At 50.1% G+C, this 26,846-nt stretch overlaps 9 protein-coding genes across 9 annotated transcripts; 7 read left to right on the top strand and 2 right to left on the bottom strand.

Annotated features, from left to right (window-relative positions):
• Nucleotides 1–4,746: 4,746 nt before the first annotated feature.
• On the top strand, nt 4,747–6,757 carry F5J12DRAFT_566614 (uncharacterized protein). The gene is made up of 5 exons (XM_051740090.1): nt 4,747–4,814; nt 4,868–5,573; nt 5,696–5,726; nt 5,780–5,851; nt 5,901–6,757. Exons 2-5 carry the CDS (start codon nt 5,180–5,182, stop codon nt 6,694–6,696), a joined length of 1,293 nt encoding a protein of 430 aa, XP_051601426.1. The 5' UTR covers nt 4,747–4,814; nt 4,868–5,179; the 3' UTR covers nt 6,697–6,757.
• Nucleotides 6,758–6,916: 159 nt separating this feature from the next.
• Nucleotides 6,917–8,939, bottom strand: F5J12DRAFT_821833 (uncharacterized protein). The gene is made up of 3 exons (XM_051745332.1): nt 7,869–8,939; nt 7,013–7,786; nt 6,917–6,956 (listed from the first exon to the last, which is right to left on the bottom strand). Exons 1-2 carry the CDS (start codon nt 8,795–8,797, stop codon nt 7,261–7,263), a joined length of 1,455 nt encoding a protein of 484 aa, XP_051601425.1. The 5' UTR covers nt 8,798–8,939; the 3' UTR covers nt 6,917–6,956; nt 7,013–7,260.
• A 32-nt stretch (nt 8,940–8,971) lies between these two features.
• On the bottom strand, nt 8,972–11,935 carry F5J12DRAFT_566582 (uncharacterized protein). Its single transcript, XM_051740088.1, has one exon. The coding sequence runs from the start codon at nt 11,887–11,889 to the stop codon at nt 9,271–9,273; it is 2,619 nt and encodes an 872-aa protein (XP_051601424.1). The 5' UTR covers nt 11,890–11,935; the 3' UTR covers nt 8,972–9,270.
• A 935-nt stretch (nt 11,936–12,870) lies between these two features.
• Nucleotides 12,871–15,084, top strand: F5J12DRAFT_821827 (uncharacterized protein). The gene is made up of 6 exons (XM_051745331.1): nt 12,871–13,240; nt 13,295–13,350; nt 13,416–13,532; nt 13,661–13,809; nt 13,862–14,013; nt 14,060–15,084. Exons 1-6 carry the CDS (start codon nt 13,119–13,121, stop codon nt 14,820–14,822), a joined length of 1,359 nt encoding a protein of 452 aa, XP_051601423.1. The 5' UTR covers nt 12,871–13,118; the 3' UTR covers nt 14,823–15,084.
• Nucleotides 15,085–15,501: 417 nt separating this feature from the next.
• Nucleotides 15,502–17,700, top strand: F5J12DRAFT_566590 (uncharacterized protein). The gene is made up of 14 exons (XM_051740089.1): nt 15,502–15,552; nt 15,604–15,824; nt 15,882–15,945; nt 15,996–16,124; nt 16,176–16,239; nt 16,288–16,419; nt 16,475–16,516; nt 16,576–16,583; nt 16,637–16,766; nt 16,825–16,841; nt 16,890–16,927; nt 16,985–17,000; nt 17,054–17,079; nt 17,131–17,700. Exons 2-14 carry the CDS (start codon nt 15,769–15,771, stop codon nt 17,438–17,440), a joined length of 1,032 nt encoding a protein of 343 aa, XP_051601422.1. The 5' UTR covers nt 15,502–15,552; nt 15,604–15,768; the 3' UTR covers nt 17,441–17,700.
• A 938-nt stretch (nt 17,701–18,638) lies between these two features.
• On the top strand, nt 18,639–20,056 carry F5J12DRAFT_821815 (uncharacterized protein; the record flags this gene model as incomplete). The annotated part of the gene is made up of 2 exons (XM_051745330.1): nt 18,639–19,080; nt 19,121–20,056. The coding sequence occupies 2 exons, from the start codon at nt 18,642–18,644 to the stop codon at nt 19,813–19,815; spliced, it is 1,134 nt and encodes a 377-aa protein (XP_051601421.1). The 3' UTR covers nt 19,816–20,056.
• Nucleotides 20,057–20,531: 475 nt separating this feature from the next.
• F5J12DRAFT_821812 (uncharacterized protein) lies at nt 20,532–21,712 on the top strand. Its single transcript, XM_051745329.1, has 7 exons — nt 20,532–20,819; nt 20,877–20,940; nt 20,996–21,124; nt 21,174–21,418; nt 21,476–21,517; nt 21,584–21,591; nt 21,645–21,712. The coding sequence occupies exons 1-4, from the start codon at nt 20,764–20,766 to the stop codon at nt 21,255–21,257; spliced, it is 333 nt and encodes a 110-aa protein (XP_051601420.1). The 5' UTR covers nt 20,532–20,763; the 3' UTR covers nt 21,258–21,418; nt 21,476–21,517; nt 21,584–21,591; nt 21,645–21,712.
• A 2,587-nt stretch (nt 21,713–24,299) lies between these two features.
• On the top strand, nt 24,300–25,424 carry F5J12DRAFT_566428 (uncharacterized protein). The gene is made up of 6 exons (XM_051740084.1): nt 24,300–24,435; nt 24,488–24,686; nt 24,745–24,808; nt 24,864–24,992; nt 25,046–25,109; nt 25,158–25,424. The coding sequence occupies exons 2-6, from the start codon at nt 24,631–24,633 to the stop codon at nt 25,301–25,303; spliced, it is 459 nt and encodes a 152-aa protein (XP_051601419.1). The 5' UTR covers nt 24,300–24,435; nt 24,488–24,630; the 3' UTR covers nt 25,304–25,424.
• F5J12DRAFT_566429 (uncharacterized protein) lies at nt 25,425–26,613 on the top strand. Its single transcript, XM_051740085.1, has 7 exons — nt 25,425–25,636; nt 25,697–25,713; nt 25,763–25,800; nt 25,856–25,871; nt 25,925–25,950; nt 26,007–26,322; nt 26,377–26,613. Exons 1-6 carry the CDS (start codon nt 25,546–25,548, stop codon nt 26,284–26,286), a joined length of 468 nt encoding a protein of 155 aa, XP_051601418.1. The 5' UTR covers nt 25,425–25,545; the 3' UTR covers nt 26,287–26,322; nt 26,377–26,613.
• Nucleotides 26,614–26,846: the final 233 nt, after the last annotated feature.

Raw genomic sequence — 26,846 nt, 5'->3', positions numbered from 1 at the left:
TCTGGGTAGGCGCCGTTTATATATGGTCTGAGTTTGTTTGTTTGGTCGTGTGACAGGTCACGTGGTCGTAGTATAAAAGCTCTACGTGTTCGGTTTACTATTTTTCTTCACAGTCGATCTCGGTCGTAGGTAGCAGACGTCCCGCAATTTTTCGGGCGGACGTCTGAACTCCACACGTTTCACCGTTTGATCGAGTAGAGGGAACACAGGAGCTGGGCATGCCGTTTACTCAACGTATACTACCCCACTGATGAGCGGTTAATCAGCTTTTGGAACAGTGGTTTTTGCGTTTCCTGTTGGCCTGAAACTTCCTTTTAAAAAAAAGAGAGATAAAAAGTCCCTAATGTGCCTGCAGTCCTTGCTGCGCATATCTTGTCACCATCGGAGTAGGCCATCCTTCTATGAACTGTCAATTCAAGATTCAGTACTTGGCTTGTTCAGGCTTTGATGAAGTACAGGTTTCTATGTTTACGTCACGCAAACTTTCAATGGGCGTTGCTGGATGTTCGCCCAAAGCATGAAAGATTCAATTGTCTGGAGCAGAGATCTTGGTCAAAGACAAAAAGCCTTCATGAATCACGCGGCACATGCGTGTGCCATTCCGCGGACCGTGTGTTGTGCGAGTCTGACGTGTTTTAGGTTTCCCCCGGCCTATGCGGAAGTCAGTTGTTTGGGTGTAATACAGCAACACCCACACCCTGGTGTACAGCCCAGCCGCTCCACTGGGGCCCTGAACTATTTCCAGGTGTTGTGCTCTTACCATTTCCTCGCGCGCGAATAGCATGATCACAGAGGGGCACGGTCCGATGATTCACGAGAAACACACACGCACTGGTCACCCCTGGCCCGGGAGACACCGTTCTTTTTTTTTTTGTGTAACCGCTTCCGCCTTCATCGCCCCAACAGTTCTCGGAAGGCTTAGCGTCTGCGACATAGCCTATTCCCGACATCCTGTTCTTTGTTTTTTTTTTTTTCTTCCTCTTTGCGAAACCTAGCCGACCGGCTGTATTCATTATTATAAGCCGCCCGGCGTGTATATTCGGCCAATCGAGTTCACAGGATATGAATGTGTGGACAATGGCGGAGAAGTGTGACCTTGCCGCAATCCCACCGGTGTTGCTAGAATGCCGAATTCAATAACATTCTCTGGGGGTTTATTGGCGTGAGATCCGAAAACATGCGACTCTGTTCCTCTTTCTAGACACAGGAGCAGTGTATCGCAATACAGTAGTTTGGGAAACCTCTCGTGGTACTGTGATCCCATTCACCGGGTACTGGATGCCTAATCTCCTTGGCACGGGGAGGTATGAGGGTCGAGGGACCAGGTACAATCATGTATCCAAGGTTTGCTTCTCACTTGAAATGACCCGTTACTATCGCCCATTGGATGCCATTTCCGGAGAGCGCAAGCAACGCGCAGTTTCACCACACCTCATTAGCCCACCATTCAATCGTTTACTCAGCATTCATTTTGAGAAAAATGTCTTCGACAGTCTGGATCGATCAAGAGTAATAAACCCGGCATTAACCTTGTGGATGAAAGCGCCGTTATCGACACGCGCAATTCTCCACTACCACTTGTCTCAAGTCCGCCCACCTCTTCTGGGGGATCTACGACCGACACGTAGCTGTGGAAATTGCGTGGAAGATGGCAGAACCACGTTGGCCCCATCTTTGCCTGGATCACAGTACCTCGAACCTCTCCAATCACTGGTGGCTCGAGCGATAAGTAGGAGGGACTGCGTTGGCGGCTGATGTACCCTCATTCGAGGTTGCCGTGTGGCAGAGGTATCTTAAAGTGTTTGTCAGGTATTCGCAAACGGATAAATTATCTACCCACCAGCCCCACCCACATATATTCACACATTGGCTGGTGTTATTCCAATGAAAAGTAGCAAAAATTCTTACAGTCCATTCCCTGATGCATGTTCCGATGCTAGTGACTCGTATTGCGTCATGAAAATGCAGGTCGCTAGTCGCCTCAATTTCAAAAAAACCAACTGCCGACCCTCGAGACGCGTGAGCACGATATGGAAGAGGGTAGCGATTAATTTACCGATCACTATTCTTCCATAGCGTCGATTTACACGGAACGCACGCCGTAGGATCGAACGGGGATAAGGCCAAGGTCAAATCTCCACCTGTTGTGCCGAATGCAAGAGTGGTTGCAGGTATGTACTCACTTTCATTCTGCCGTCTAGCACATCGTCGTGCTGCGAGGCTTCATTATCTAATTCCCGAGGAGTCGCCATCAACACGGCAGTGCTAAACTGCCTCGTGGATCAGATAAAGACTGTAAAAGGTCAATACAGCGGCGAATATGGGCGAGCAACAAATGGTAACCAAGCCACCTGTATTACGAAGTATGAGTGGAGTTGCTTCATGCTCCCTGCTGACTTTTCGTAGAGCCGGAAGGCCGTGGGGTGGATCAAGCTATTTCGGAACGGCTATCCTTGTTCCGAAGTGACTACGTACGCCTCTCTTCGGTATGTAGTTCGGTCCTGCGGATGTTTTTTTATTGTAGATGGCGTCACTGTGAACACCATTCCCGATCCCGAACGCAGGGTCGTCATGGAAAAGGTTCATCCAAGTACACCATGGTCACCCGCAAAGTCGAATGCTCCGCATACTGATATTGACCCGTCCCACGTTTTAAGGATAGGCCAAAAGATTTGCTCCTACTAAGCAAAGGAACTGCGTTGAAGAATCTATAGCCCATGCGTTCATGCTCCGAGAAGCCATGTAATGGATTGTTGCACTAACACATTCCCTCATGCGATGACCTACTGGTCGAAACGAAGTTGTGCGGGCTGAAATTTCGCGCGACGTTTTGATGAATAATGACGTGAACTTTGGGATATACCGGTCCGTGACTGAAGTTGATTTAAGGTTCATCACGCACCTATACACGCCTGTTAAGGTTGATTGAGTCGAAACGCAAGGCAACCACGATATATGAAGATAGCAGCAGATATGGTAGATCAGCCGTATCACCCTGAAGCGCGTGTGAATTGAATCAACTAGTATGTTGAGGTATAGGCTTTGGTGTATAGCATCGGGTAGTGCTCTGCTGGAACTGCAATCACGCATGAAGTAGGATACAGTGTCCGGCGCTCGAACCTGTTGGTGCATGCTGGACCGTCATCCTAGTATTGTATGACAAGCCGTTGCGCCCATCACGTTTCACGTATAGTATATTCGGACATACCAAAATGGATGTACCTCGTCGGAGTAATATGATTCAGGGGCAGAGGGAAAAATCCGAGAGGTCGCGTCAACTTGGAGCGCCACATCGGATCTCCTACTCGCGGTGATAGAACCACGGAAGTTCCTCCGATGCAGGGTCGACCATGACGCGGAACAATTCGTAATCCAGAGGCCCCAATCGCGAAGCTACATCAGTGCTCATTGAAAGAAGATACGGCAGAGTAGGTTCATACAACACAGCAGATGTGATCCCGGATGGGCCGGTGCGAAAAACGTCGCACGTTCCACTTCTTTCGTTTTCGTACCAAAGTAAGACCTGGATATATGGAGAAAAACTTGAGAGCAGCTCCAGGGGCACTGACATGCGGGGAGCCAACGCACGGTACGATCTGCTGCCTTTGATCTCGCGCCGGGTGCATGAGTGACGGAGATTACGGATCGAGGAGAGCAGGAGTTAGCGGTCGTCGTCGTCGGTGCTTCGTCTAACGTGATAGGCTTTTGCGGACGTGCGGTTGAGACATCTGATTATGATGCATCCTACCGGCCGCCCCAAGCAGAAACTGAGCAGTTCTCACCCTCGCAACCATCAGATTTCACATGGGTATCCACGTTTGCTCGGGTATTCTCTTTTCATAGGACATTTTCGTTCCTCTGGTGTTCGGGAGAGATAGCAACCAGGGGAACAGCCGGGCAACTGGCTGGTGAAAATGAGGTCCATGCGAGCATCCGTCGGGTGAAGGCAGAGAGTCAGGGCTAGACAGAGGCAGTTGATTACCAGCACTGCAGCGGATAGAATAAACTAATTCCGCGAGTACGATGGCCTGCACGATCGCAGAAAAGGGAAAACCAGCACGAATACTAGTCGGACATTACTCGAAGAAACTTTCAGCAACTGCCAGATAGAGACACAAATGAGTGGAAAGCCACTGGAAAAAGATTCAAGTTAGGAAATTGTGGTTCCATGTTGGAATCTGATCAAGGAGGTGATCACCTCATGTTCAACGCACTTCGCTGGGCAAGGACGTGTCATGTGTCAGCACTAGGAAAGGGTGGCGAACCGCAAGGCAAACAAGCGACCCAGATGTGGAAAACTGATAAGACACGAGGGCACAGCAAAGAGCTATGTCGTGCCCTGTGGCGGGCAGTACAAGTGCAGTAAGTAGGTTCCAGAGATCCAACAGCACGCGGGATGTCGTACCGCATCCGGCTATAGCGGACGTACGGATATTATAGTCGCTATCGTGGACTCTGGGAGGAGAAAAAAATTGTTACGGCGTACCTGTGAGATTGCAGTGATGCTTTTATGAAGACGGCGCCAGCGATTTGAAACCGGTAGTAAAAATGTTGAAACCGATTGAAGGGCGGCGTCACAAAACCGGAGATAGACGGACGATTGAATGAACCAAATTCAAAAGCCAAACCACTACCATTTTCTCAAATTACGGAACTAAAATTCGTCATTACTCGCACAGCAACTGCGCTCCAAAAAAGCAGCTTCTGCTTTTATTTTTTCCGTGTGTTGAAATTCCAGAACCAGTATGTTGCTGACAAGGAATGGCTCATACAGGTACAATCTTAAGGGGGAACATTCACCCATTCTTTCATGTGTGGGGTATCTATCTCGATCCCAAATTCACCAACACTAAACAATCGCCAGTAGTGCGCCAAGCCCTCTACTGATCGCGAGCGTGAGGGCGTCCTGGCATCATTTTAATTTGTGGTGGTAACGCCGGGTGGATGTAGAAGAGCCGAACGGGTCAAGGATGACTGTATCATCCCGAGTTTTATTAAGCTCCTCGCAGGTCTACATACCCGCTCCCATTTATAGCTGGACAGCCACGCTACAGTCTCCAAATCTCATCTTTCGATACCTTTAAATCAACGATTGCCATCGGAGTCCGCACTCACATCGCCCTACCGTTTTGTTCCGCCCTGGCTTCGTCCTGTCCGTGCCGACGATTCATCCTCCCTAATGGATGCGGATAGGAACCTGCCAAATCTTCCTCGGAACCCTCCTCGTATTCAGCCACAGTTGATGCCCTCTCCCGATCCCCGTGCACGAACCATTCCAGCGCCGCCGTCCCAGTACCAACAGCCATCTCTACCACCTATCCGCCAGCTTCACCCCTATCTCCCGCCCTCCGGGATGCAACCTCCCCTGCCAACACGGGGACATCCGGCGTATGCTTATCCACCATCGTCTTCTTACTCTGGTCCTCCCCCAACGGAAGCCCACTTTGGTCCTCCAATTCCTTCTCGAAGTGTACACCCTCGCTCTGAGCCCCCGGAATCTGAGGCGGAGGGTGAGGCGGAATCCCAGGGACCCGTCAAGAAAAAGAGACGGAGACAAGCACTCAGTTGCAATGGTACGTTCTCAGATTTTATATAAATTCCAAGCCACTCCTGACAACACACGACGATAACTTGTTCTACTTCACTGTCCCGTGTTTCATTGCTAATCCTGGTTAATAACATGTCCGTATGAAAGAGTGCAAGCGTAGAAAAATCAAATGTGATAGGTTCGGCGTCTGTAGCATTATCGCACAATGTGTTGTCTCATACCATGCTGCAGAGCGCAACCCTGTGGCCCTTGCGTGCGGCGCGGTGAACAGTCAAAGTGTCAATGGCGTACCTTGGAGCCAGTGTATGTTTTCAGACGGCTCCTCGTTTCTATTACCCTAACGTCTGTTCAGGGATAAATATGTCACACGTCAGGAGTATGACGCGCTGAAGGAACAGAGTAGAGCAGAATATGATCAACTTAAGAGGAAATTGGAAAGTTTAGAAGCTGCGGTTCTCCGATTTTTACCTGCTTCACCAGCCGGCGCCCTCAGCGCACCGCTGTACTCGATGCCATCAGGCGTACCGGGACCACCTGCGGAAAATCTCGTCTCTTACCAACCTGGCCCCTCCAGTCAAGTCCTCTACCCACCAAGCGGCCCATCGTCGTCCTCGTACCACGCTGAAGCTACGCCTCAACCTCATTACTACCCCACAACTTCGCCGCATCTTGTCCCTGACAGTGCTCCACATCCACCCGCGTCAGCCACACAAACGGCTTCAGGAAGCAGTGGCCCAGGTCATATCCGACGGCCCTCTGACGCCAAGTCTCCGACGCAAACGAAGCAATCGCCCCTTTCACTTGCTTCAATTACTTCGCCCTACAGCCCAGAGTCCCAGTCAAAAAACTGGCGCGCGCAGACGCTCAGATTACTGGGCGGGCGTCTGCGCCCTAGCACGAGGAGGTTGGAAAGGCCCAGTGGTTCTTCTTTGCGACACACGTCAGCGACGGAACAACGCCCGACAACGTCGACTTCCTCGGATGTTGCCATGGAAAGTATGTCGGCGCCTCCCACGGGACTTCACATGCTCGGTTCTTCGTCTCGAGGGAGGTACGGAGATCCCCCCGGTACACACATGGGAGTAACTTCAAGCCGAGAAGCAGGGGAAGGCAGAGACCGGAGGCAAGGCCCTCCCTCGGACCGATAGACAGGTGCTCACACTAGGCTTGGTCGCTATGGATGATTGCATTTTTCTTTCTTTCTTCGTGTCTCGTTTACAGTCCTCTAGCAATGTAGCCGTATATGTACCCAACCGCGCGGTATAATACCTATGTGGGAATAATACCTCGTATGACCGGAGGAATTGTGTCGATGGCCGCCAAGTCTCGATGAAGAGTTCCATTATAACCCAGAATACTGGAAAAAATAGAAATTCTAGAACCCAGAGCACCGGGCATTAGAACAAGAGTACGCACTGGACACATTCTCCGAGGGCATTCTGTCACTAATGACGACATCCCAAGTCCCAAGATGTCACCCGAAGTACTATTATCCGACCCGGACTCTCCACACCATGCGGTGGATGTTAATACCTTTGCTACCGCATACCGATGCGAATTCTTCTTTCCACGTTTCTGCAACGTTTCCGTCGCCATTGCGTATACAGATACTTCGTGACAGATTAAATGAATTGAGTGGTTGCATGATACTTATTACTGTAACATCGATAGCCCAAGAAAGTGGATACCATGCACTACAGAGAAGAGTGACCTCATTCCCATACTAATTTACCTTTATCGTCTACGATGGCTTGCATTCCTCCGCTTGGACGTTTACCACCACCCGATCTGGATTGCTCGATGATCCGTTGACGCTCCAATTGGCGTTTGTGCTTGGCCAAACCCTCTAGTCGAGTTGCCTCCGCCTCTGCCTTCGCGGCTCTAACAACTTCCCTCTTCTTTGCATTCTGTCTCTGCTTCTTGGTCATAGCACGATCTGGGCTCAGTTGAGGTAAAAGGGGTGTGGTTTGCTGCGGAATCAACGTTGTCCCCAGGTTTCCTGATTCCGAGGCGTGAGGAACAGTGAAGGTGTGGCAGAAAAAAAAATTACTAGAACTCTTTCCCTTAACGATGTCCCATCCACCGTCGTCTTCTCCGTCAGTATCGTTAACAGTGGTACGTGGTGTTGCATCGTCCTCAAAGTTTTCCCAGGTAGATCCTTGCACCTGTAGTCCATCGGCCCGAGGCACCACGCGCATAACTCTAGCTAGAGCAGGCACATCAGGTTTCTGCAACATGCTATACGGAGGCGTGTTAGCACATCCATCGTACAAATAATGGGTTGCCAGACATGCGGACAGCGCGGTGGTTTTTGACTCACTCTTCTACACCTGTTCGGCGAGGTTTGGGAATAAGTTTTTCGGCGAGCGTGCGACGAGTTTCTGCCACATTCCCATCAGTGGGGTCACCAATATCTTCATCCATAATTTCCGCTACAAATGACTCGCCAGCAGCGGAGGCCCCAACATCACTACTCGTGAAGTCAGTCGATACAGCCACGCTCACGCCCGCTTTGCCATCAGATTCCTTGGGGCTATGTGATCCCACACGGGTCCATGAACCATCCGTGTCAAAGGAGGACGACGACTGCAGCTGCGGCTCGCGTTTCAGCGAGGTCTCCGGGTTTAGTAATCGTTCTCGCTGTTGTTGGTGATTGGGCTCGGTGTCCTCAGATTTGACCGTAGAAACTGCCGAGCTCGACCGTCCATCAGACTCCCGCAACATCAGTTGCTCACGAGAAATGCCTTTGGTAGAGTGATCCTCTATAGGGGCTCCCGAGTCAGGATGTACAAGATTCGCCTTGAGCTTCTTCTTTTTCCCCCTTTTGGCCTTTGCGACATCTGGTTCCTGAGAGCTGTGTGCTGCTGCATTGCCAGCACTCGCACTAGTCTCAATTTGTGTCTCAAAATCACCGGGAACGACCTTCGGAGACGGAGTAGCGGCCGGATCTGGCTTAGAGGGCTGTGCCTTGGAGACGACCCGCCGTTCCCCTGCACGGGATGACTTTGGGTCCGACTGTATGTCCTCCGCAGCGCCAGCATCCGTCTGACTCTTGGTACCTCGTTTCTTCCTCTTGGAATTGGTCCCCGCTATCGATGGTTGCTGTGAAGAGTTGGCGTCGGCGAGCTGCGTACCAGAACCGGCTGGGGTGAAACGCAAGGCGAATGTGTACGCTAGCGTAGTACATGCCACAGTGACAATGACCACGACAGCAGTGTCGATGGTGGCGTGGCTCAGGACAGAACCCATAATGCTGAGTACCAGGTACAACCAATGCAATCAGCCGAGACCGTCCCGCTGATACTGCACTGAGTGAAATGATGTGAGCAAGTTCAGGGCAACTTCAGCCCCAAGTACTTAGCCATAGAAGTACCACGGCGACAGGCGCGTCAACAACCTCAAACAATACATTCGGACTCAAAGTGAAGCACTAACAAAGCATTGTATTCGATTGAGCGAGTTTACATTTTTTACAGTAGCAAGTGCGTTTCAACACGACAAAGGCATAAACAACTTGGGAAATTGAAGTAAAAATGAAAAAGAAAAAAAAAAATCCACATTAGACCCAACACTAATGTATAGTCGGTGAATTACTATGATGCATGGCATTCGGCAGGTTGTTCGAGTCGTAGACCGGCAATCGTGGAAGGTCGGGAATTACAAGGTATGGGATTCGTGTATGTCGTGTGCGTGTTGGGTTTTCTCCCACACGGCCAAAAATTTCATGACTCTGAACACGAAGAATGCCGTAGGTTGTCGGACATGAGCTCACCGACACCGATGTGAAGTGTACCGCCCGCCTGCTCGCTACGGGCAAGCAGATTATCCCAAATATCGGCTTTCTCTTCCTCGGTAAGAGGGGGTTTTCGAGGCGCGCCGAGTTCACGGAAGGTCAACTGAGCACGGACAAGAGGTTGATCAAGCGATGGACGTCCCACACTTGAAACTCGCGCAGAACTCGAAACCACGGCATCTCCCTCCCTGCCAGGCTGCGAGGATCTCGGACTGGTAGATGTACGAAGTCTACCCCGAGAACGCAGTGGTGGGGGTGAGAGAGCTACCCCTCCGTCAGCTAGGAGGGCTTGATTCGACGCATCACCATGACTGCCTCCAGGGGAAGCCGATTGCAATGGTTTATCGGTGTCAATGTCGCTCAAAGGGCAAGGAGAGATGGATGATGAGCAACAGTGAGTCGACCGCGGTGATGTAGTATCGGGCCTCGGGTAGTCCTCACCTAACCGGAGCTGCTCTAACGGAGGTATGATATGTCGATCGAGTTCGGGAATAGCTGGAGTTTTGAGCTCGCTAAAAGAAGAAGCGGAAGACTGTGCAGACTGCGGTCTTTGGAAGAACTGGTTAGATGCGACGTCAGAGTTGGGTGACGAAGACACAGTGGTGCCGCTAGGATAAGCTTGTGGCCGTTTCTCGGGAGAAGTACACCTGCGCCGACGTGGCTGTGGTGGGGTACTAGCATTGTCCGCATCCGCGTCGGTGTCCGGGTTAGGCCGTCCGTAATGGTTGATGCGTCCTACGAGATTCTTGGGAATTGTGGGAACAGGCGGTACCGCCGTATCCTTATCAGCTTGAAACCGCTCACGCAAACCACCAGTGCTTATACGTTTCATCAGCCCCCATAGTCTCCCACTTTCACCAGAAACTTTAGTATCTGTATTTTCAGCGCTTGGATCGGTTTGGGACCGCCCGCGTCCGGTGGTAGGACCAGTCAATATGTCGTTTCGACCGCTAAGCATGACCATGCCGTCCATCGACCTCCCGGTACATCGACTGCGCTCCCTTGACCGTTCCGGGGACCATTCCTGCAAACTGGGACTGCCTTTCAAATGTCCCGCTTTAAGGCTAGCATTTGATGGAGACTGATCCGAGGTAATGATGCCTCCAGTCACCTTCTTCCACTGCGCAGACACTTTCCGGCTCAAACTACGGGCATGTCCACCGGTCTGTGTGGTGCGTGTACGTTGCCCTGCGGGTATTTGACCTTCAAGACCTATCCAGCGATCCTCAGGTCCGCCTGCGGCAACACGGCGTTCAGAAGAAGTGCCAAAGACAGTGTAATATGGTATTGGAGAAGGTGGAGGGGCGTCGCCCCGTATGGTTGAAAAAGTCGAGCCGCCGTCAACACGCTGTCCATCGGCGTGAACCTGTGGTCCGCTCCGAGTATCAAGCGAAGGCCTGTGCGTGCCCCCGTTGCCTATGAAAACTTCGTCCAACGTGTGAGTCCTGGAAATCAGCCTGGTAGGCGTCTGTACTCCATTGCTGACACCGTGCCTGCTTTCCAATTTGGATAATGGGAGAGGCGGGGCATCTGATATGTCAAGCACAGGGGAGCTCTTATCCACTTGCAGGGTTGCCTTGTCGCGCCTTTCCTTCAGAGACTTGGCTGAGCTTGGCCGGCGTCTCAAAACATTACGAGGCTTTTCATCATGCCCTCGCGAAAGAAGAGATACCTGGCGTCCCGGAGAATCATAACTGTGATGGTCCGTGAGAGGCGAGGGCGACGACAAAGAGCCCGATCCTTTCCCAGCGTCCCCAGTGTGTCGGTAATAGGCCTCTGATAAAGTGCTTGCCTGAGGAGAGCTGGAGGGACACGCAGCGACATCTAGATCTGGTGGGCGCGACTTTCGCGGCACACCTTGCAGTGGTAATGGTACATCCGAATCCGAAGGCGACGAAAAGAGTGAATGGCGAGATGGCGAAGGTTGTGCAGGCTTAGACAAGAGATTTTTGATGCCCATCGTGAGCCTGTGAGGAATATCAAAGCCCTTCCCTTGCATCTGCACATCTGGGATGGTTCCAGTACTAAACGGATGAGGGGACAGATGTGGAGCGGTAGACGGTCGCAAGTGACTCTGCTTGTTCTTACGAGGCGTGTATTGAGGGAATTGGATATCAGACTCCGTCGTTGACCGAAAGCGTGGGGTTGTGGGAGAGGTCTGTGAAGATCTGAGCGGGTTTGAACCACCTGAGCCGAAGCCGGAAGTTAGGTTCTCAACCTGACACCGCCCGTCTACCAAAGGTGACACCGGGGCAGAAGATGGGTGGGGAGAAAATCTGTTACCAATGCTTGAAGAAATGGACGCCAGTGGGCCCGACGGTGTGGAACAGGTCGGTGCTTGTGGGACATGAGTCGTATAAGGGATGCTGCCGAGATTCGAGACCGTCATGTGCAAGGAAAGAAAAGATACATTGTGCTCTCGCCGAATATAAGGTTGTGTGGAAGGTGACGATGTGGAATTGCGGGCACGACCCTCCACCAGAGAAGGATCATGTGCGGAACGTGTCGGGCTGCGCTTCCGCCTGCCTGTATAACGCGTTGAAAACATGGTAACCTGGGGAATATGGTGAGAGTTTAACGGGGCGGCAGTGGAGATAGCACGGACGAGTTTGTTAGGCCAAACAAGGATCTGAGATGAACAGTCTTTTAGATATAGTTTGGTAGCAATAGCCTATTACGACTGAGGTTATCAGAAGATCGGCGAAGACCCTATATACGATGGGAACTCACATGTTCTTCGAGCCGAGGTTGGGAGGGCAGAGCAACAACCAGCTCCCGGACACTTTTGAGTATCTATGGAGCGCTGGGATATGAATAAACTGACAAATGGGTGTGCAGCCAAGGGGGTCCAAAAAAGGATTCCGGAAGGGTGCCGATGACCTGGCAACCCACGAAGTGGCGTTGTTTATAGAATCAACGACGAAGCGAGCAAGGCCAATGCGCTGCCGCTGAACGAGATCACAGGGAGAGTGCTTTGCTTGAAGGAAAGTGGTCAAAAATGAGTGTCTTGCGAGAAAGAGTGTGAGAAAGGCGATCTCTTTGAGTTCAGAGTATGCTAGACGAAAAACATGAAGTTTGGTATTCCACGTTACACAAGAGCAGACCGAGGCCTCACCTCCGCATATGCCTTTAGTAGAGAGTGGAATGAAGTGATGTCGGAGAAAGAGAAAAGGCGGTTCGGCAGCCTGGCCGGCCTCTGACGGCGTGGGTGAAACTGTCAAGTTAGTACAAGTGAAGGCAACCGGGAGGCTATGGAGGGGGAGACGACGACGAGAATGACTCTATTACCCAGGAATCAAGATATGAAAAAGCATGTGACAAGCGACTTACGGAGATAGCAGCCTGGCTAGTCAGCAACTGAGCACGTCACACCTGTCAAACCGCGGTTCCTCAGTTAGCTAGATCAGCTAGATTAGATCAGTTTGGAAAGATGGGCGCTCTGACGCTCCACGGAGTTGAAACGGTAAGGAGTGTGTTTCGGTTGTTAAAGAACGAGCAAATTACACTACTGCTGGCAAGTTGTTGTCGATCACCGTGCAATGCATCGTGTTGATTACTAATCGATAATCAACTACCGCCTCAAGGTTGCCTAGAACTCGCCCGGCGTTAGTGGGTCCGGTTCTGGTGGCTTGTCGCGGTCTTTGAGGGATGGATCCATGAACACGATACCGAACAACCTCCGCTATCCGTTTCAGCTGTAGCTGTATTTATTACCGCTTCATCCTTGTGTTGGCTTGTCCCCGTATCACTGTCACTATCATCATTCTCACTGTAGCCATGCTTCGCGCCGACGTTAAGCCAAGCGATCCCATCGATGAGCAGCCGTCGATAGGCCTGATCGGCATGGGTGCCATGGGTACCATGTACGCCAAACACCTCGCAGAAGCTGGTTGGAAAAAGTAGATCCGCGGCTTTCTCCCAATTCATATTCACTGATCACGACCTCATGGCAGAATAAATGTCTGCGATATTCCAGAGAAATATGAGTCACTCAAGCTTACTTACAAAGGTAGCCCTGCGAGTGTAAACTTATCCGATCACCACGTTTATTCACACGAAGACGTGTCTTGCTAGATGAACCAAGCATCGCTGTCCATCGTGATGGTCACGGCGTGTCCAGAATTTCAGATTTTATCATGTATCTTGTGGAAGCCGACATCATCCATAAAGTCGTCGCCCAGTATGGACCTTGTGAGTCAAAGTCAACCTCTATCGAGAGTCGCCAGAGACTCATCCCATGACCCGTATTGGACACTGCTCGTGATGTGTTCGCCCGTTCTTCCCTTGGGAATGGTGTATCATTGGAACCCCGCACCTAGCAACCAAAGTGGGCGCTACCGTGTCCGGCCAGACATCCGTAAAGACCCCTGAAAAAGATGCCTTCGAAAAGTATCTCCCACCTGACATCAATATCGTCTCGATGCACTCGTTGCATGGGCCCACAGTCTCGCCCGTTGGCCAGCCCCTCGTGCGTCGCGATCTCTTTTCTCTGGTAGACTTCTTGCAAATGACGTATACAGGTTCTCATCAAAGTTCGTGCGTCCGACGACTGCATGAAATTTGTGGAAAACCTATTCCGTGGTTTCCGCTCCAGATATGTTTATCTTACATACGAAGAGCACGACCTCATCACGGCCAATGTTCAAGCTGTAACACATGCTGCTTTCCTCACGTATGACTCTCGTATCCTCATTGGTCTTTACTCACGTGATCTCCAGGATGGGCAGTGCATGGGCATCCCAACGTTACTACCCTTGGGAACACGGCCAATACGTTGGCGGTATCGAAACAGTCAAAGTCAATATCGTGCTCCGCATCTATGCTAACAAGTGGCATGTCTATGCTGGCCTTGCAATCCTGAATCCATCGGCCAAGATCCAGATTGACACGTATGCTTCTAGTGCAACCGATCTTTACAAACTCATGATTGCGGGAGATGCCGAGGGATTGCGCAAGCGCATCTACGCCGCACGCCAAAAAGTCTTTGGCGTACGGCCTGATGAAGATGGCTGTTCAACCCCTATCTTTCTGACGGAGGATATACTGGACCAATTCTCTATCCAAAAGCCATCGTCGCCCTCTCCAACAGGGAAAAACACATTGAACTCCCATCTGTCGCTACTTGCCATGGTGGACTGCTGGGCGCGTCTGTCCATCCAGCCTTTTGACCACTTGCAACTCGCAGCGACGCCAGTGTTCCGTATGTGGATTGGCGTCGCCGAATATCTCTTCCGCTCTACTGCACGCTTAGACGCGGCACTTGACGTCGCTGTACACGACGTGACATATCGGTCCGACGATTTGGAGTTTGTTGTCGCAGCTCGTGGTTGGAGTCAGTGTGTCGCTTTCGGCAACTTCGATTTGTACCGTGAACGCTTCGAATCGACAGCCGCATTCTTCGAGTCTAGATTTGAGGAGGCGAACAAGCTTGGGACGGCGATGATCAAAGCGATCCAGGAGAGCAATGGAATCGGGAAGTGAAGCTTGAATGGTTAACATTAACGCGCTGCTATAGGACGAGGTGTTGTACGATCAGCCATATCATATCATTCTTCCGATCTACGGGAGCGTTGTTTCAGTTGTACATAGCGTACTCTTCTTCCGACTATGTAGTAAATACACGAATTCGCATTACTGTTTCCACCTCAGGGTTCGGCGGAAATGTCAGGGTCTGCGACACCAGCCTTACTAACGACTGATGTAAGATAAAACGTTACCTAGTACTCAGTATATACATAGTTCCGTAGGTAAACTATCCTATATAGGCCCGCAGGAGCACATGGTGCCAAATTTGACAAATACACTCGAGTTGCCAGATGAATCATGTACACAGCCCCAGCTTGTCTCTGAAGGTTCAAGTTCAGAAGGTATGTCACAGCAGGAATACATCAGGAAGCGAAAAAATGGTTTAAACCTGTTTAAACCTGTCACTGACTGGTCGTGACCGCGACTCTGTCATTCCCCGTTTCTCTGATGTAGCCGACCCCCGCGGTCGCCGTCATCTCGATCAGAGTAACTGTCGAAAAAGACACATAGTGAAGGCAGAGACCCGGCGGGTGTCGCTCCTAATATGTCTAACCTCGTAGGGAAAAGGCCATCCATGGATATATGTACTGATTTTTACCGTGAATATGCATCTCTCCTTTCGATGTCGTGGCACTTTGAATGACGCGAAACCCCGGATGTGGAGTCTAAGGGTCGACTGTACAAGGTACGTAGTGGCGACGTACTAAATGCTGCTAAATCTGACGGATCCATTCAGACCGGGATAAAACCTCCGGCACCTTCCATGAGAGGCAGAATGACCGAACTTTGTTTTGCGACGCACAGTTACCCGGTCTCGATAGGCGTTAAGTATTTATTGAAAAACGAGAGTGCATCGACCGATGGCGCTCCCTTTCGTTGAGGAGTTTGGGCCTCCACCTTCATGTCTAGCCCTTTCGAGATCACTCCTGAGTTCATGTATGAGGTATGGGTGCAGAGGTGAGTACCGAGAGCCCTGCCTCCAACCACAGAAAGATAGACGGTATTTTCCATCAGGGCTGCCGTAGTAGCTGGATATACGCTGCTGGTGTATGACTATTTCCTTACCCTCGGTGATGAGGTGAGCATGGCCTTGGACCGGACGAATGTTGTGCTATAGTCTCGACGTAGGTGGAATACATATGGAATACGCCGTGGACACCGGTCAAGCTTGTTCATTTGGCGAACCGCTATGTTGTACTTTTCGGATACACTCTCATTTGCATCCAGGCAACAGGTTTCGTGGCGGCCATCACTGGCGTACGTCCAAGTGCACCCACGCAACCTGGGTGGTCTGAACTCTTTCCACAGGGCTGCGAGTTTTATGCCATATTCCTCGGGGTATATATTGTGATTTCTCTCGAAACTTCACATGGTATGTCCACTGCAGTTGATGGGAAGGGTTTCTATCGATCGTCTACAGTCTTAGTTGTCTTGCGTGCATGGGCTATCTGGGGTGGTGATCGGCGCATCTTACGGTCTGTGGTGGCAGCATATGTTGCAAGTCTCGCATCCATCGTCGCAGCGGTTTCAAAAGGCGAAGATTTCTCAAACTGTAAGTTACTCGATCGTAGTTTGCGGATCGGAAACTGAGACAGTCCGTTGCACAGTCGAACCTACTGTGACCTTAATGTGTTATAGACCCGTACCAGGTAAACGTCGTAAAGGATGTCGATGTCCGCCACAGTGCTAATTCTCGTGTCTCTTACAGATCGTGCTGTGAGTTATAACATATCTACTATGCTTACCATGACCCTGATATGGTTTACCAGTGGCTTTTCTATTTTGCCAGTTTGGTGGTGGACTCGCTGATGTTCTGTTTGACTATGTCGGGTCTGTGGTCGTACCGTAGAACTTTAAACAATGGCTCCCTCAAGTTAATCCAAGCGCTCATGCGAGGTGGTGAGCTTCCCGATTGCTGAAACAATGCTCCTTGCTAAGGACTAAAATATTCCGTTAGCAACCGCATTCTATGCTGTGAGATAGGTTGCAATTGAAAAGTGAATTATCCTCATTGGAACGTAGGTCAACGTTTGTTTCGATATCCTAGGCATAGTCAGCTGGTGAGTCTGCGCGGTCCGTACCTAAGAATACTCATCCGAGTAAATTTGGATATGAAGGACTAGATACCAGAATGTATGTGGTCACCCGATTGAAAAGGTCTTCAGAATCTCACCATACATTTTTAGAGTCCCACAGCATCTGCCATCCCAGCGTATGGCGTTCCCTGTTATCGCTTTCCCTTTAACATTGATCAATTTAACAGAATTATGACTCCGGTCCTAGCCATTTCCAGCCAAAGAGTGGTGCATGACTTCCGTCAGTTAGCACCGAGGTCGTGGTCTCCTCAAGAGTTGAGCCAAGTGATCAACCAGCAACTCGGGGAGTTCCAATCCTGGCCTAAGTGTGCCGATGAAGCGGTGCCAGGATCCATGGTTCTGGAGGGCAATTCTGAGCTAGCAAGTGAAACAAGTTCAAGTATCGACGAATTCGACATCGAAATAGATGATAATGGTGAGATCCGGATAGGTGACGATGCTGGGCTTTTTGTGAAGAAATTGTCCCCTCCGATCTAGGTCAAATTCGCTGGTCAGTGCGTTCGTCGGGACGACTGCACGACACTGCAATCAATCAGCTTGCATCAAGTGAGTCCTGGCACACAAACTCGGTTCAGCTGGGTGACTGAATCATCTTTGTTTCTTTCCCCACGTCGCTGTGCAGCCATCACTACTAGTGGGGTAGCTTGATATTCCTTAATTTTCCACCGACTTTGCCCGGGTTCGGCTTTAAAGCCATATCCACGTATCCTAGTGGACGTGGTGGCTTATTGGATGTCACCCATGACGAGACGCCAAGTCCCTGCACGGTGGCGCAAGTGTTCTTCCGTCTTCCTCGGAATGTGTCGTTGCCTGCACTGACGTGTGCTTCACATCCAATGTCACTCACCGTTGGACCAGAATACTATGATGCGATTATAAGTACTAGTACTAGCGTATAGCTATCTGTATATTCAATAATTACTGTAACTGTTAATATGGCGGGAGGTTGCAATCATTTGGCTGCACAGGTTCTACTGCATACTAGTAGTACAGTACGATGAAAGAGATGGAGAATTTCATGCGGGGACGAACGCTCCTACTTATCGGTGGCGTCACAAGAATTACCTTGTGCACACCAATACGTGAACGTTTCCCGCGACTCGCAAGCGTGTGGATGGATGTGTGTCCGGCATTGTCACCTCCGGCTGAATATGAGATGCAGAACATGTCATTGAATAATTAACCCAGACGTGCAAGCCCTCTTGTACCTGGCCGCCGCTGGTCGAGCCTGTGGAACACGAGATCAAACCCAGGTTTTTGAACGCTTAGCTTTACTGATGCAGCGGCCCCAATAGTCCGTCCACGGTTAGGTCTTTGACTCCTGGGCAATACGACAGCAACTTCTTGACGAAGCCACGTTTTCTCCTCCGGTCCAGCCGATGGCGCACAGCATCGACATGAAACTCAAAAACAATTTCCTCCTCGAGCTAGCCTCATCACTTATTAATCTAAAATTTTACATGTATGCCGTTTACTCCAGCACCGGTAGACACGACACGAACGCTAGTTCACTTCTAACTTTCTGACCTTAGCGTAATGCACAATCACACGCAAATCTAACGGGCCGAACATGGATGTGAGTGCTTTTGGTAAGACCCCTTTTCGCACACCGTACATAACCCTTAATCAACACAGTGTCTCAGACCCTTGCCGACCTAGACGACCTTTGGACTGCCTCATGGCGGCAATCGGCGTCAAGCGCACGCGGAGCCACCAACCAAGCAACGACATACCTGTTCGCACACTCAAAGACGTTGGTGTCACTATGATGGGACTCGACAGGATAATGGCAACCTATGGTTATGGAGGGAAGAAACAAGGATGCACCGACGACATACACTCATACCATCAACCCGCCGTTCTCTGCTCGGGCGCCGGTTCCATAGGTAGTCTGGAGCACCAGTATCCCTCCACTGCAACTAGTGAGGAACACTATGGTTATGATTACGAGGACGACTCAGACATAGACGAACAAGATCTAACCGAGCGGGGACGAACCAGTACGGATGTCCCTACGGCCCCTGCACCACTCCCCCTCCCCCCCGTCAGTTATGCAATCGAGAACGACACATTAGCTGGTAATCGGGCGCATTTCCCCATTGCGCCACCAGTCCCGGGTGATACATCCGTCTCATTTTCACGTCATTTCGGTCACAGGGCAATCCTTCAATCCCTCACCGACGCGATTCAGCTTCATACCTTCGTTCCGCAGGTCGGTGGCTTCTGAAGCCAGCCTGGCCTGCCCTTTTCCCGGATCGGAGTATTTCATCCCCCAAGCTGAAGAGTTTCAATGGGACTTCCCAGATCCATTCAGTGCGCCTACGACTGATCCCCCTTGCACTTTTGCCATGGCGCACAGCGCTAGGATGAATTTCGGCGACAATATTGCTCCCCACATGAATAATGCCAACAAGTTTTGGGAGCAGTTGCGGTTCGCAAAACTGTCTCCACCTCCACCTCCGCCTCCTTCACCCTCTCCGTTGGATTATGAGACCGAGAGCGTCTCTGCCAGCGAAGTTGAGACCCTCGTAGCCCGTCTCTCGCTGGGCGCGGTGGGAGGCGGTGCTCAGTTGGGTTCGTTCCAGCCGAGAAGTATTCCTTCTAGACCCGCTTCTCCAGGAGATGGTAACGATACCTACGCCACATCTTCTGACGAAGTCTGCTCTTTGGCCCTGCTCCGTGCAGACCTAGAGTACGTTAACGCGATGCTCAGAGTGCAGGAGGCGTACGAAGCAAAGAAGGCCATCGCAGAAGAATTTCGTGAGAGGGAAAACTGTGCGAGATTGGGGTCTCAATCAAAGAGGATCGCCGTGCTTGGTGAAGAGGTGAGATCTACCCCCATGTGGAGTTAGGGGATACTAAATATCTTCCACAGGCCGCGTGACGAGCAGTGTGTGTTCTCTTGCTTATGACCATTAATAATATAATATGATTCTTGAATCTCTCCTTACTGTAGCATGATCAGAATTTATTTGGAATGTATTTACCAGAAAAAACATGTACTTATCTCGGAAAATTTACAGCGAGTGCTAAGTCCGAAAACATGTACTTACTTCGAGTTTCACCCGCACGCGAGGGCTTGAGGACGCTAACCCATCAGCCAAGATCTACACAAATTGCAGTGCGACCGATCTTACCCACGGTTGCGGAAGATGCCGAGGGAGGTGCATTGTCCGACGTATCCCGCGGCAGCTTACGTGGGCCGTGGGTATCTTCCTCTTTTTCCCCGGTCTGTACGGCGCGTGATGCGCCGCCGGTCGAACACGTCCTGACAAATTGATCTTATGGCCCATCGGTTTAGTTTGACCGTGAATGATGCGAAGCTCAGAATTTGCAATGTCGAATTGATGTCGAAGGGTCGTTCCCCAAGTCTGTCACTAGACGAGGCAGTACTCTACGATAAACTTAATGCTTGGGTGGCAGGCGCTATACCGCACCGATAATCGGAGGCAGTTTGAAGCGACGTTCATCACTACTTGTCGGTCTCGGGTGGCGGTGGCGAAAGTCTCGCCAGCAATGGAATGCATCATGAACACTATGCAATACATTTGCAGCTGACTCAGGAAATAGCAAGAATCTAGGTGAGCAACCCCTTGAGGGTTCTTTGAAATCTCTCAGATAGGGATATGTAAAACCTCCGACAACGACATACTCTCCATGAGGGGGAAGTTTCTCGACACAGCGACGACCGGGCTTACGAGGGCTTACGTCACAGAACCGCCAGATTTGTTGAAAAGCCCGGGTACCAACCCAATCGACGGCGCTCCCCTTCCTTGAGGGCATCTCCTGGCTTCCATATCATGTCTGGCGCTTTCGAGAGTGCTCTCGCATTCATTTATGATGTAGCACTGCAGCGGTGAGTAGCCGAGGACCCTGCCATCAACCACAGAAAATGGACGGTATTATCCACCAGGGCAGCCGTAGTAGCTGGGTATTCGCTACTGTTGTATGACTACTTTCTAACCCTCAGTGACGAGGTAAGCCCAGCGTTAGATCGGACAAGTATCGTGCTAGAGTCTCCTACTAACATAGGTCGAATACATTTGGCATACGCCCCGAACACTGGTCAAGTTCATTTATTTGGCAAACCGCTATATTGTACTCTTGGGACAAACCATTCTTTGCATCCAGATAACTGGTATCGTTGCAGCTGTCACTGGTGTACGTCCCATTCTCAGCGCACTCTCGGTGGTCTGAGCTCTTTTCTTAGGGTTGCGAGTTTTATTCAGTATTCCTTGGCGTATATATATTGATTTCCCTGGAAACTGCACACGGTAATGTCAGCCGCAGTTGATGGAAAGGGTTCCCATTGATAGATCGCAGTCCTGGTTGTCTTGCGTGCGTGGGCTATCTGGGGAGGCAATCAGCGCATCTTGCGGTCTGTGGTTGCGGTGTATGTTCTAGGTCTCGTATCCATCGTTGCAACGGTTTCACAAGGCGAAGATTTCTCAAATTGTAAGTCACTCAGCCGCAGTTTGTGGATCGAAAACTGAGACACGCGCTGCTACACAGTTGAGCCCACTGTGGCCTCTGTGTGTCAGAGACCGGTACCAGGTAAACGTCGTAGAGGGTATCAATGTCCGCGACAGTGCTCACTCTTGTGTATATCTCTTCTTACAGATCGTGCTGTGAGCTATGCTATTTCTGTTATTTTTATCGCGACCCTGATGTAGTTTGCCAGTGGCTTTTCTATTTCGCCAGTTTGGTAGTGGACTCGTTAATCTACTGCATGACCATGTCGCGTCTGTGGTCATACCGCAGAACGTTCAAAAATGGTTCTCTCGGGTTAATCCAAGCGCTCATACGATGTGGTGAGCTTCCAAATCACTCAAACAATACTCCTTGCTAAGAATCAAAACATCTGTTAGCAACTGCATTCTATGTTGTGAGACAGGGTTGCAATTGAAACATAAATTATCCTCATTGCAACATAGGTCAACGTTTGTTATGATGTCTTGGGTATAGTCAGCTGGTAAGTGTGCGCAAACTGTATATAATAATCACCTAAGAAAATTTGGATATGAAGGACTAGATACCAGAATGTATGTGGCCGGCCGATCAAAAGAGTCTAAGACCTCACCGCATATTTTAGAGTCCCGTAGCACTTGTCGCCCCAGCGTATGGTGTTCTTTGTTACACACCCGCGTTCCTTCCAATGCTGATGAATTTGACAGGATTATGATCCCGATCCTAGCCATCTGTAGCCAAAGAGTGGTGCATGACTTACGTCAGATGTCACAGGGCGTCGTGCTCCACTCAAGATCTAAGCCAGGTGGTCAGTCGACAGGTCAAGGCGTTCGCATTACATTCTGAGAGGTGCCGATGGGAGAGCGTCTGTGATTCCGGCAGGTAGTTCTGACCAGGAAGGAGAAGTCAATTCAAATACCGACGCCGCCCTCAGAACAGATAATGATAATGAGCTCCGTTTAGAAGATGCCAGGCTCGCGGCGAAGATACCTTCCTTGGAATCTAGGTCATATTCACAGGCTGGAAATTGGTGAGTTCCTTGCGATGACTTCGTGGGGTCATAATTAACCAGCTCCACCAATGAGTGTAGGCAAATCAGTGCCAGTTCAAATGGATGACTAAGCCGTATTTACTTCGTGCACTACGTCGCTGGCCAGCTTATCGGCTCACCCGTTTCTTCTGATGAAGCACCAAGTGGCTACACTGATATTGCAAGCGGGCCTTTATTGCTCTTGGAGTGAATTCGTCGCCTGCACTGTGATGGATCATTCACCTGCGCTTCACAGAGTGTGACTCGCCCTTGAAACAGATTGCAATATTTGTGTCACAATGAGTACCGTATAAAGTTATGTATTTGTACTACCAGTAATCATTAAATGAATAATAATAGCCGTTTACATAATGCAGCCCACATAGACAAGCGATTCCCGAAGTATTCTCACTCGAGTTCTCAAGTCAATCACACACAAAAGGCGCGTACTAGGTGCGCGTTCCGCGCCGGTGCATAATTGCTTGAAGAACCCAAGGTTGTTCCTGGCATGAATGCGTGTTCAACCTTGTGACTTACAGCTGAATATGAGATGCAGAGCTCAACATCAAACGTGCATGCCCTCCTGGACGGTAGAGGAATCCTGTCTGTCACCGGAGTGCGGTCACAATGCAATTGGCATTTGAATGATCAGTTTTACAATGGTGTGATAGGTTACCGGGACAGAGCTCGACTGAGTCATGTAGACGCACTCGGAATTACACCTGCCTTCAGGTACGATCTATTGCTCAAACGGTAAGTCTCCGTGAACTTTGTTTCTGATCAGGGAAGCAGAAGGGTAGCCCGCGCGACCGGAGATGCCCTGCTATTCTTTTGAACTTTCAGTGACCGGGTGAGTTGGCCTGTGTTTAATTCTAGCAAGGTTTGATTATACTATACATCGGGTGTATATTTGTTGAAGGTACCATCACAATCTGCAAAACTACCAGTCCGCAGCAACCTCCGTTTGGAAGCGACTTGTCGTAAGGTTCTATTCACGCTCGCGAAGACAATTGTTGGCCAGTGAGAGGGCTCGCTCAGGTGCGGGGAGCTACAGTATTGACAATCGTATCGCCTAGTTGTTTCTCAGATCGGCGGCCGTCGACGCTCCCTGAGAGAGTTTATTTCACGAACCGTTACGACACTGCTGGTACACTATCGTTTTCATTCTGGAAACCGGAATCTCCGCTGGCATTTCAACATGTAAATCCAGGTGCGCTGCGGGTTCGGTTTTCCTGATTTGTTTGATGTCATGAAGAAAATGAAGACAAACGCGATGATGACGCTATGGTCCCCGTCGAAGGATCGTCAGGGACCACCCAACGAGTCAGCACTGCAGATAGAGGACTGGACCGCATGACCCATATGAACACGTCTCGGAAATTCGATTTCTCGCAAGTCGCCCACGTTACGTGGCAGATCTCAACTCGCCAAGTATCGGTGTTTGTTCTATTCTCATTCCCATCAAAATGTATCTTTGTCGAGTTTGAACACTGGGGATAGAATTGTCAGATAATGGACCATTGAGTTGGAACCTGACGGAACCCCTTGATTGATACGAATGTAAAGTTGAGGGGCAATGATCTGGAAATACCAAGTCTATTATCATACATATCTGCCCCTTATTTCCCAACTCGTGTCCAACGTACGCTGCCAGTCGAACACCCCTCATTTTTCAATACTATGTCATGTCTTGATCCCGTGCCCCATTGGTTCACATGTACATAGCTGTACCGCGAATGACGCGAAGTTCGGATGTCGAGGTGCCTAAGGGTCGATTGTACTAGAGGCTGCTGCCGTGTCACAAGTCGAGACACGGCGGAGGTTATGCCGCCACTATTCCTTTACAGTTAGTGACCTTGGAGTTGGAATGATACACACGGGAAGCCATATCCACATATCTCAAGTGACCTGCGGCAAAAATCTCGCCAGTGGTGTAGTAAATACTGAGAGCCTAGGTGAGCAAGCGTTGCACCCTGTGAGGATTCCTTTCAGTTCGAGATCTATAAAAATCTTGACAACTACTACAGAACTTTGTTGCCATTGCCAAGAACACTGAGCCTACCCGTACCAGACTATTTGTAATACCGTTAAGGTTGGACCCCTTGGCGGGGCTTCGTACGTCACAGAACGTTGGTATTTATTGAAAACCTCGAGTACATCCATCCATGATATGTCTGGTGTTTTCGAGATTACCCCCGAGTTCATTTATGATGTATCTTTGCAACGGTGAGTAGTTGACAATCCCTGCCTCCAACCGCAGAAAACGGACGGTATTATCCACCAGGGCAGCCACAGCAGCCGGGTATACGCTGCTGGTGTATGACTACTTCCTGACCCTTAGTGACGAGGTAAGCCTAGCGCTAGACCGGACGAGTACTGTGCTACAGTCTCCTATTGGCGTAGGTTGAATGCATATGGCATGCACCCTGGACACCAGTCAAGTTCGTTTATTTGGCGAACCGCTATATTGTACTCTTGGGGCAAACCGTTATTTGCATCCAGGCAACTGGCATCATGGCAGCTGTCGCTGGCGTACGTCCCAATTCCGACGCAATGCGTCTGGCTTCTCTAAGTTTTCTTCGCAGGGCTGCGATGGTTACGCAATATTCCTTACGATATATAATATGCTCGCTCTCGAGACTGTGCACGGTATGTCCGCTGCAGTTGCCAGGAAAGGTTTCTGTTGATGGCCTGCAGTCCTAGTTGTTTTACGCGCGAGGGCTATCTGGGAAGGGGATCGGCGTGTCTTGCAGTCCGTCGTAATGGCATATATTGTGGCTCTCGCATCCATCGTCGCAGCGGTTGCCCAAAAGGAACATTTCGATTTCTCAAACTGTAAGTAATCGGCCGTTGTTTGTAGATCGGCAACCGAGGCACGCTGTTGCACAGTTGACCCCTCTGTCACGACTGTGTGTTACCAACCCGTACCAGGTAAACATCATATAGGACGTCTGTGATTGTGCTTACTCTTGTCTGTTATTGCAGACCGTGCTGTGAGCTGTACCATGTCTGCTGCACCTACCGTGAGACTGATGTGGTTCGCCAGTGGCTTTTCTATTTTGCCAACTTGGTAGTGGACTCGGTAATGTTCTGCATGACCATGTCGGGTCTGTGGTCGTACTACAAAGCATTAAACGATAGTTCTGCCGAGTTAATCCAAGTACTTGTGAGAGGCGGTAAGTTTTTCAACCTTATTCAAACAATGTTCCTTGCTGTGAACTAAAACATCCTGTCAGCGACTGCATTCTATGTTGTGAGCCAAACTGGAACTTGAAACACGGATTTTTCTCATTGGATAGCAGGTTAACGTTCTCTATGACGTCCTGGGTATAGTCAGTTGGTAAGTCTGCGTGCTATATATAAGGATACTCACCTGAGTAAATCTGGATATGAAGGACGAAATACCAGAATGTATGTGGCCATCTGATCGAAAGGGTCTTTTAGGATCTCACCACATATTTTAGAGCCCGGTAGCATCTGCCTTCTCAGCGTATGGCGTGCTTTTTTATACACTTGCTTTGCTTTTAGTGTTAATCCATATGACAGAATTTTGATGCCGCTTCTAGCGATCTGCGGCCAAAGAGTGGTGCATGATTTACGTCGGACGCCACCAATGTCGTGCTCTACTCGAGATCTGAGCCAGGTGATCAACCAGCAACTCGGGGCGTTCCCATCCCGGTATAAGGTTTCTGTTGGGGGAGTATCCATGATTCTGGAAGGCAGTTCAGAGGTGGAAAGAAAAAGAGGTTCGCGTGTCGATGAAATTGGCATCGCAATAGAAGATAGTGGTGAACCCCGGCCAGACGATGGTGCATGGTTCTCGTGAAGGCACTTTGCCTTGAATTTCGCTGGATAGGAACCGGTAAGTCCTTTGTGACGACTGTGCAACACCCTAGTTAGCCAGCTCATGCAACAGATTTGGGCGTATTAGCGTCGGTTCAAACGGCTGCTCAACAGCTTATCGATATATCGGTGTTTCCCGTGATAAAACTCTAGGTGATTTCGTTATGGCGCAAGTGTACCTCCGTCATTCTTGGGATGAGCCAACGTTACATGCAGATCGTCATGCGCTTCGCATCGAACGTCACTCACCCTCATGTATGCGGGAAGGAATCTGTTGAAATTCGATGTTACTATGGGCACTGTCATGGAGTAACTGTCTATGTATTCTTTAGTTATTGTAGTTGTGAATGCAATCTAAAAAGTTCGATTGAACAACAGGTATTCGGGCTGGCGGTGACCGACACCCCTATTCGTCGGTGACGTCACAAGAATGCGGACGTTCACACGAGGACGCACTCGCAAATTTGGGGTCGTTCTTGATATATAACTGGTTCTCATTCGATGCTCAATCGTGTGTCTGTTCACACGGCAATTACTGCGCAA

This window comes from Pisolithus orientalis, assembly GCF_024613125.1.
Source record: "Pisolithus orientalis strain OTSU chromosome Unknown F5J12scaffold_9, whole genome shotgun sequence".
Classification (NCBI taxonomy): domain Eukaryota; kingdom Fungi; phylum Basidiomycota; class Agaricomycetes; order Boletales; family Pisolithaceae; genus Pisolithus; species Pisolithus orientalis.
This window is presented reverse-complemented; position numbering and strand designations above follow the sequence as displayed.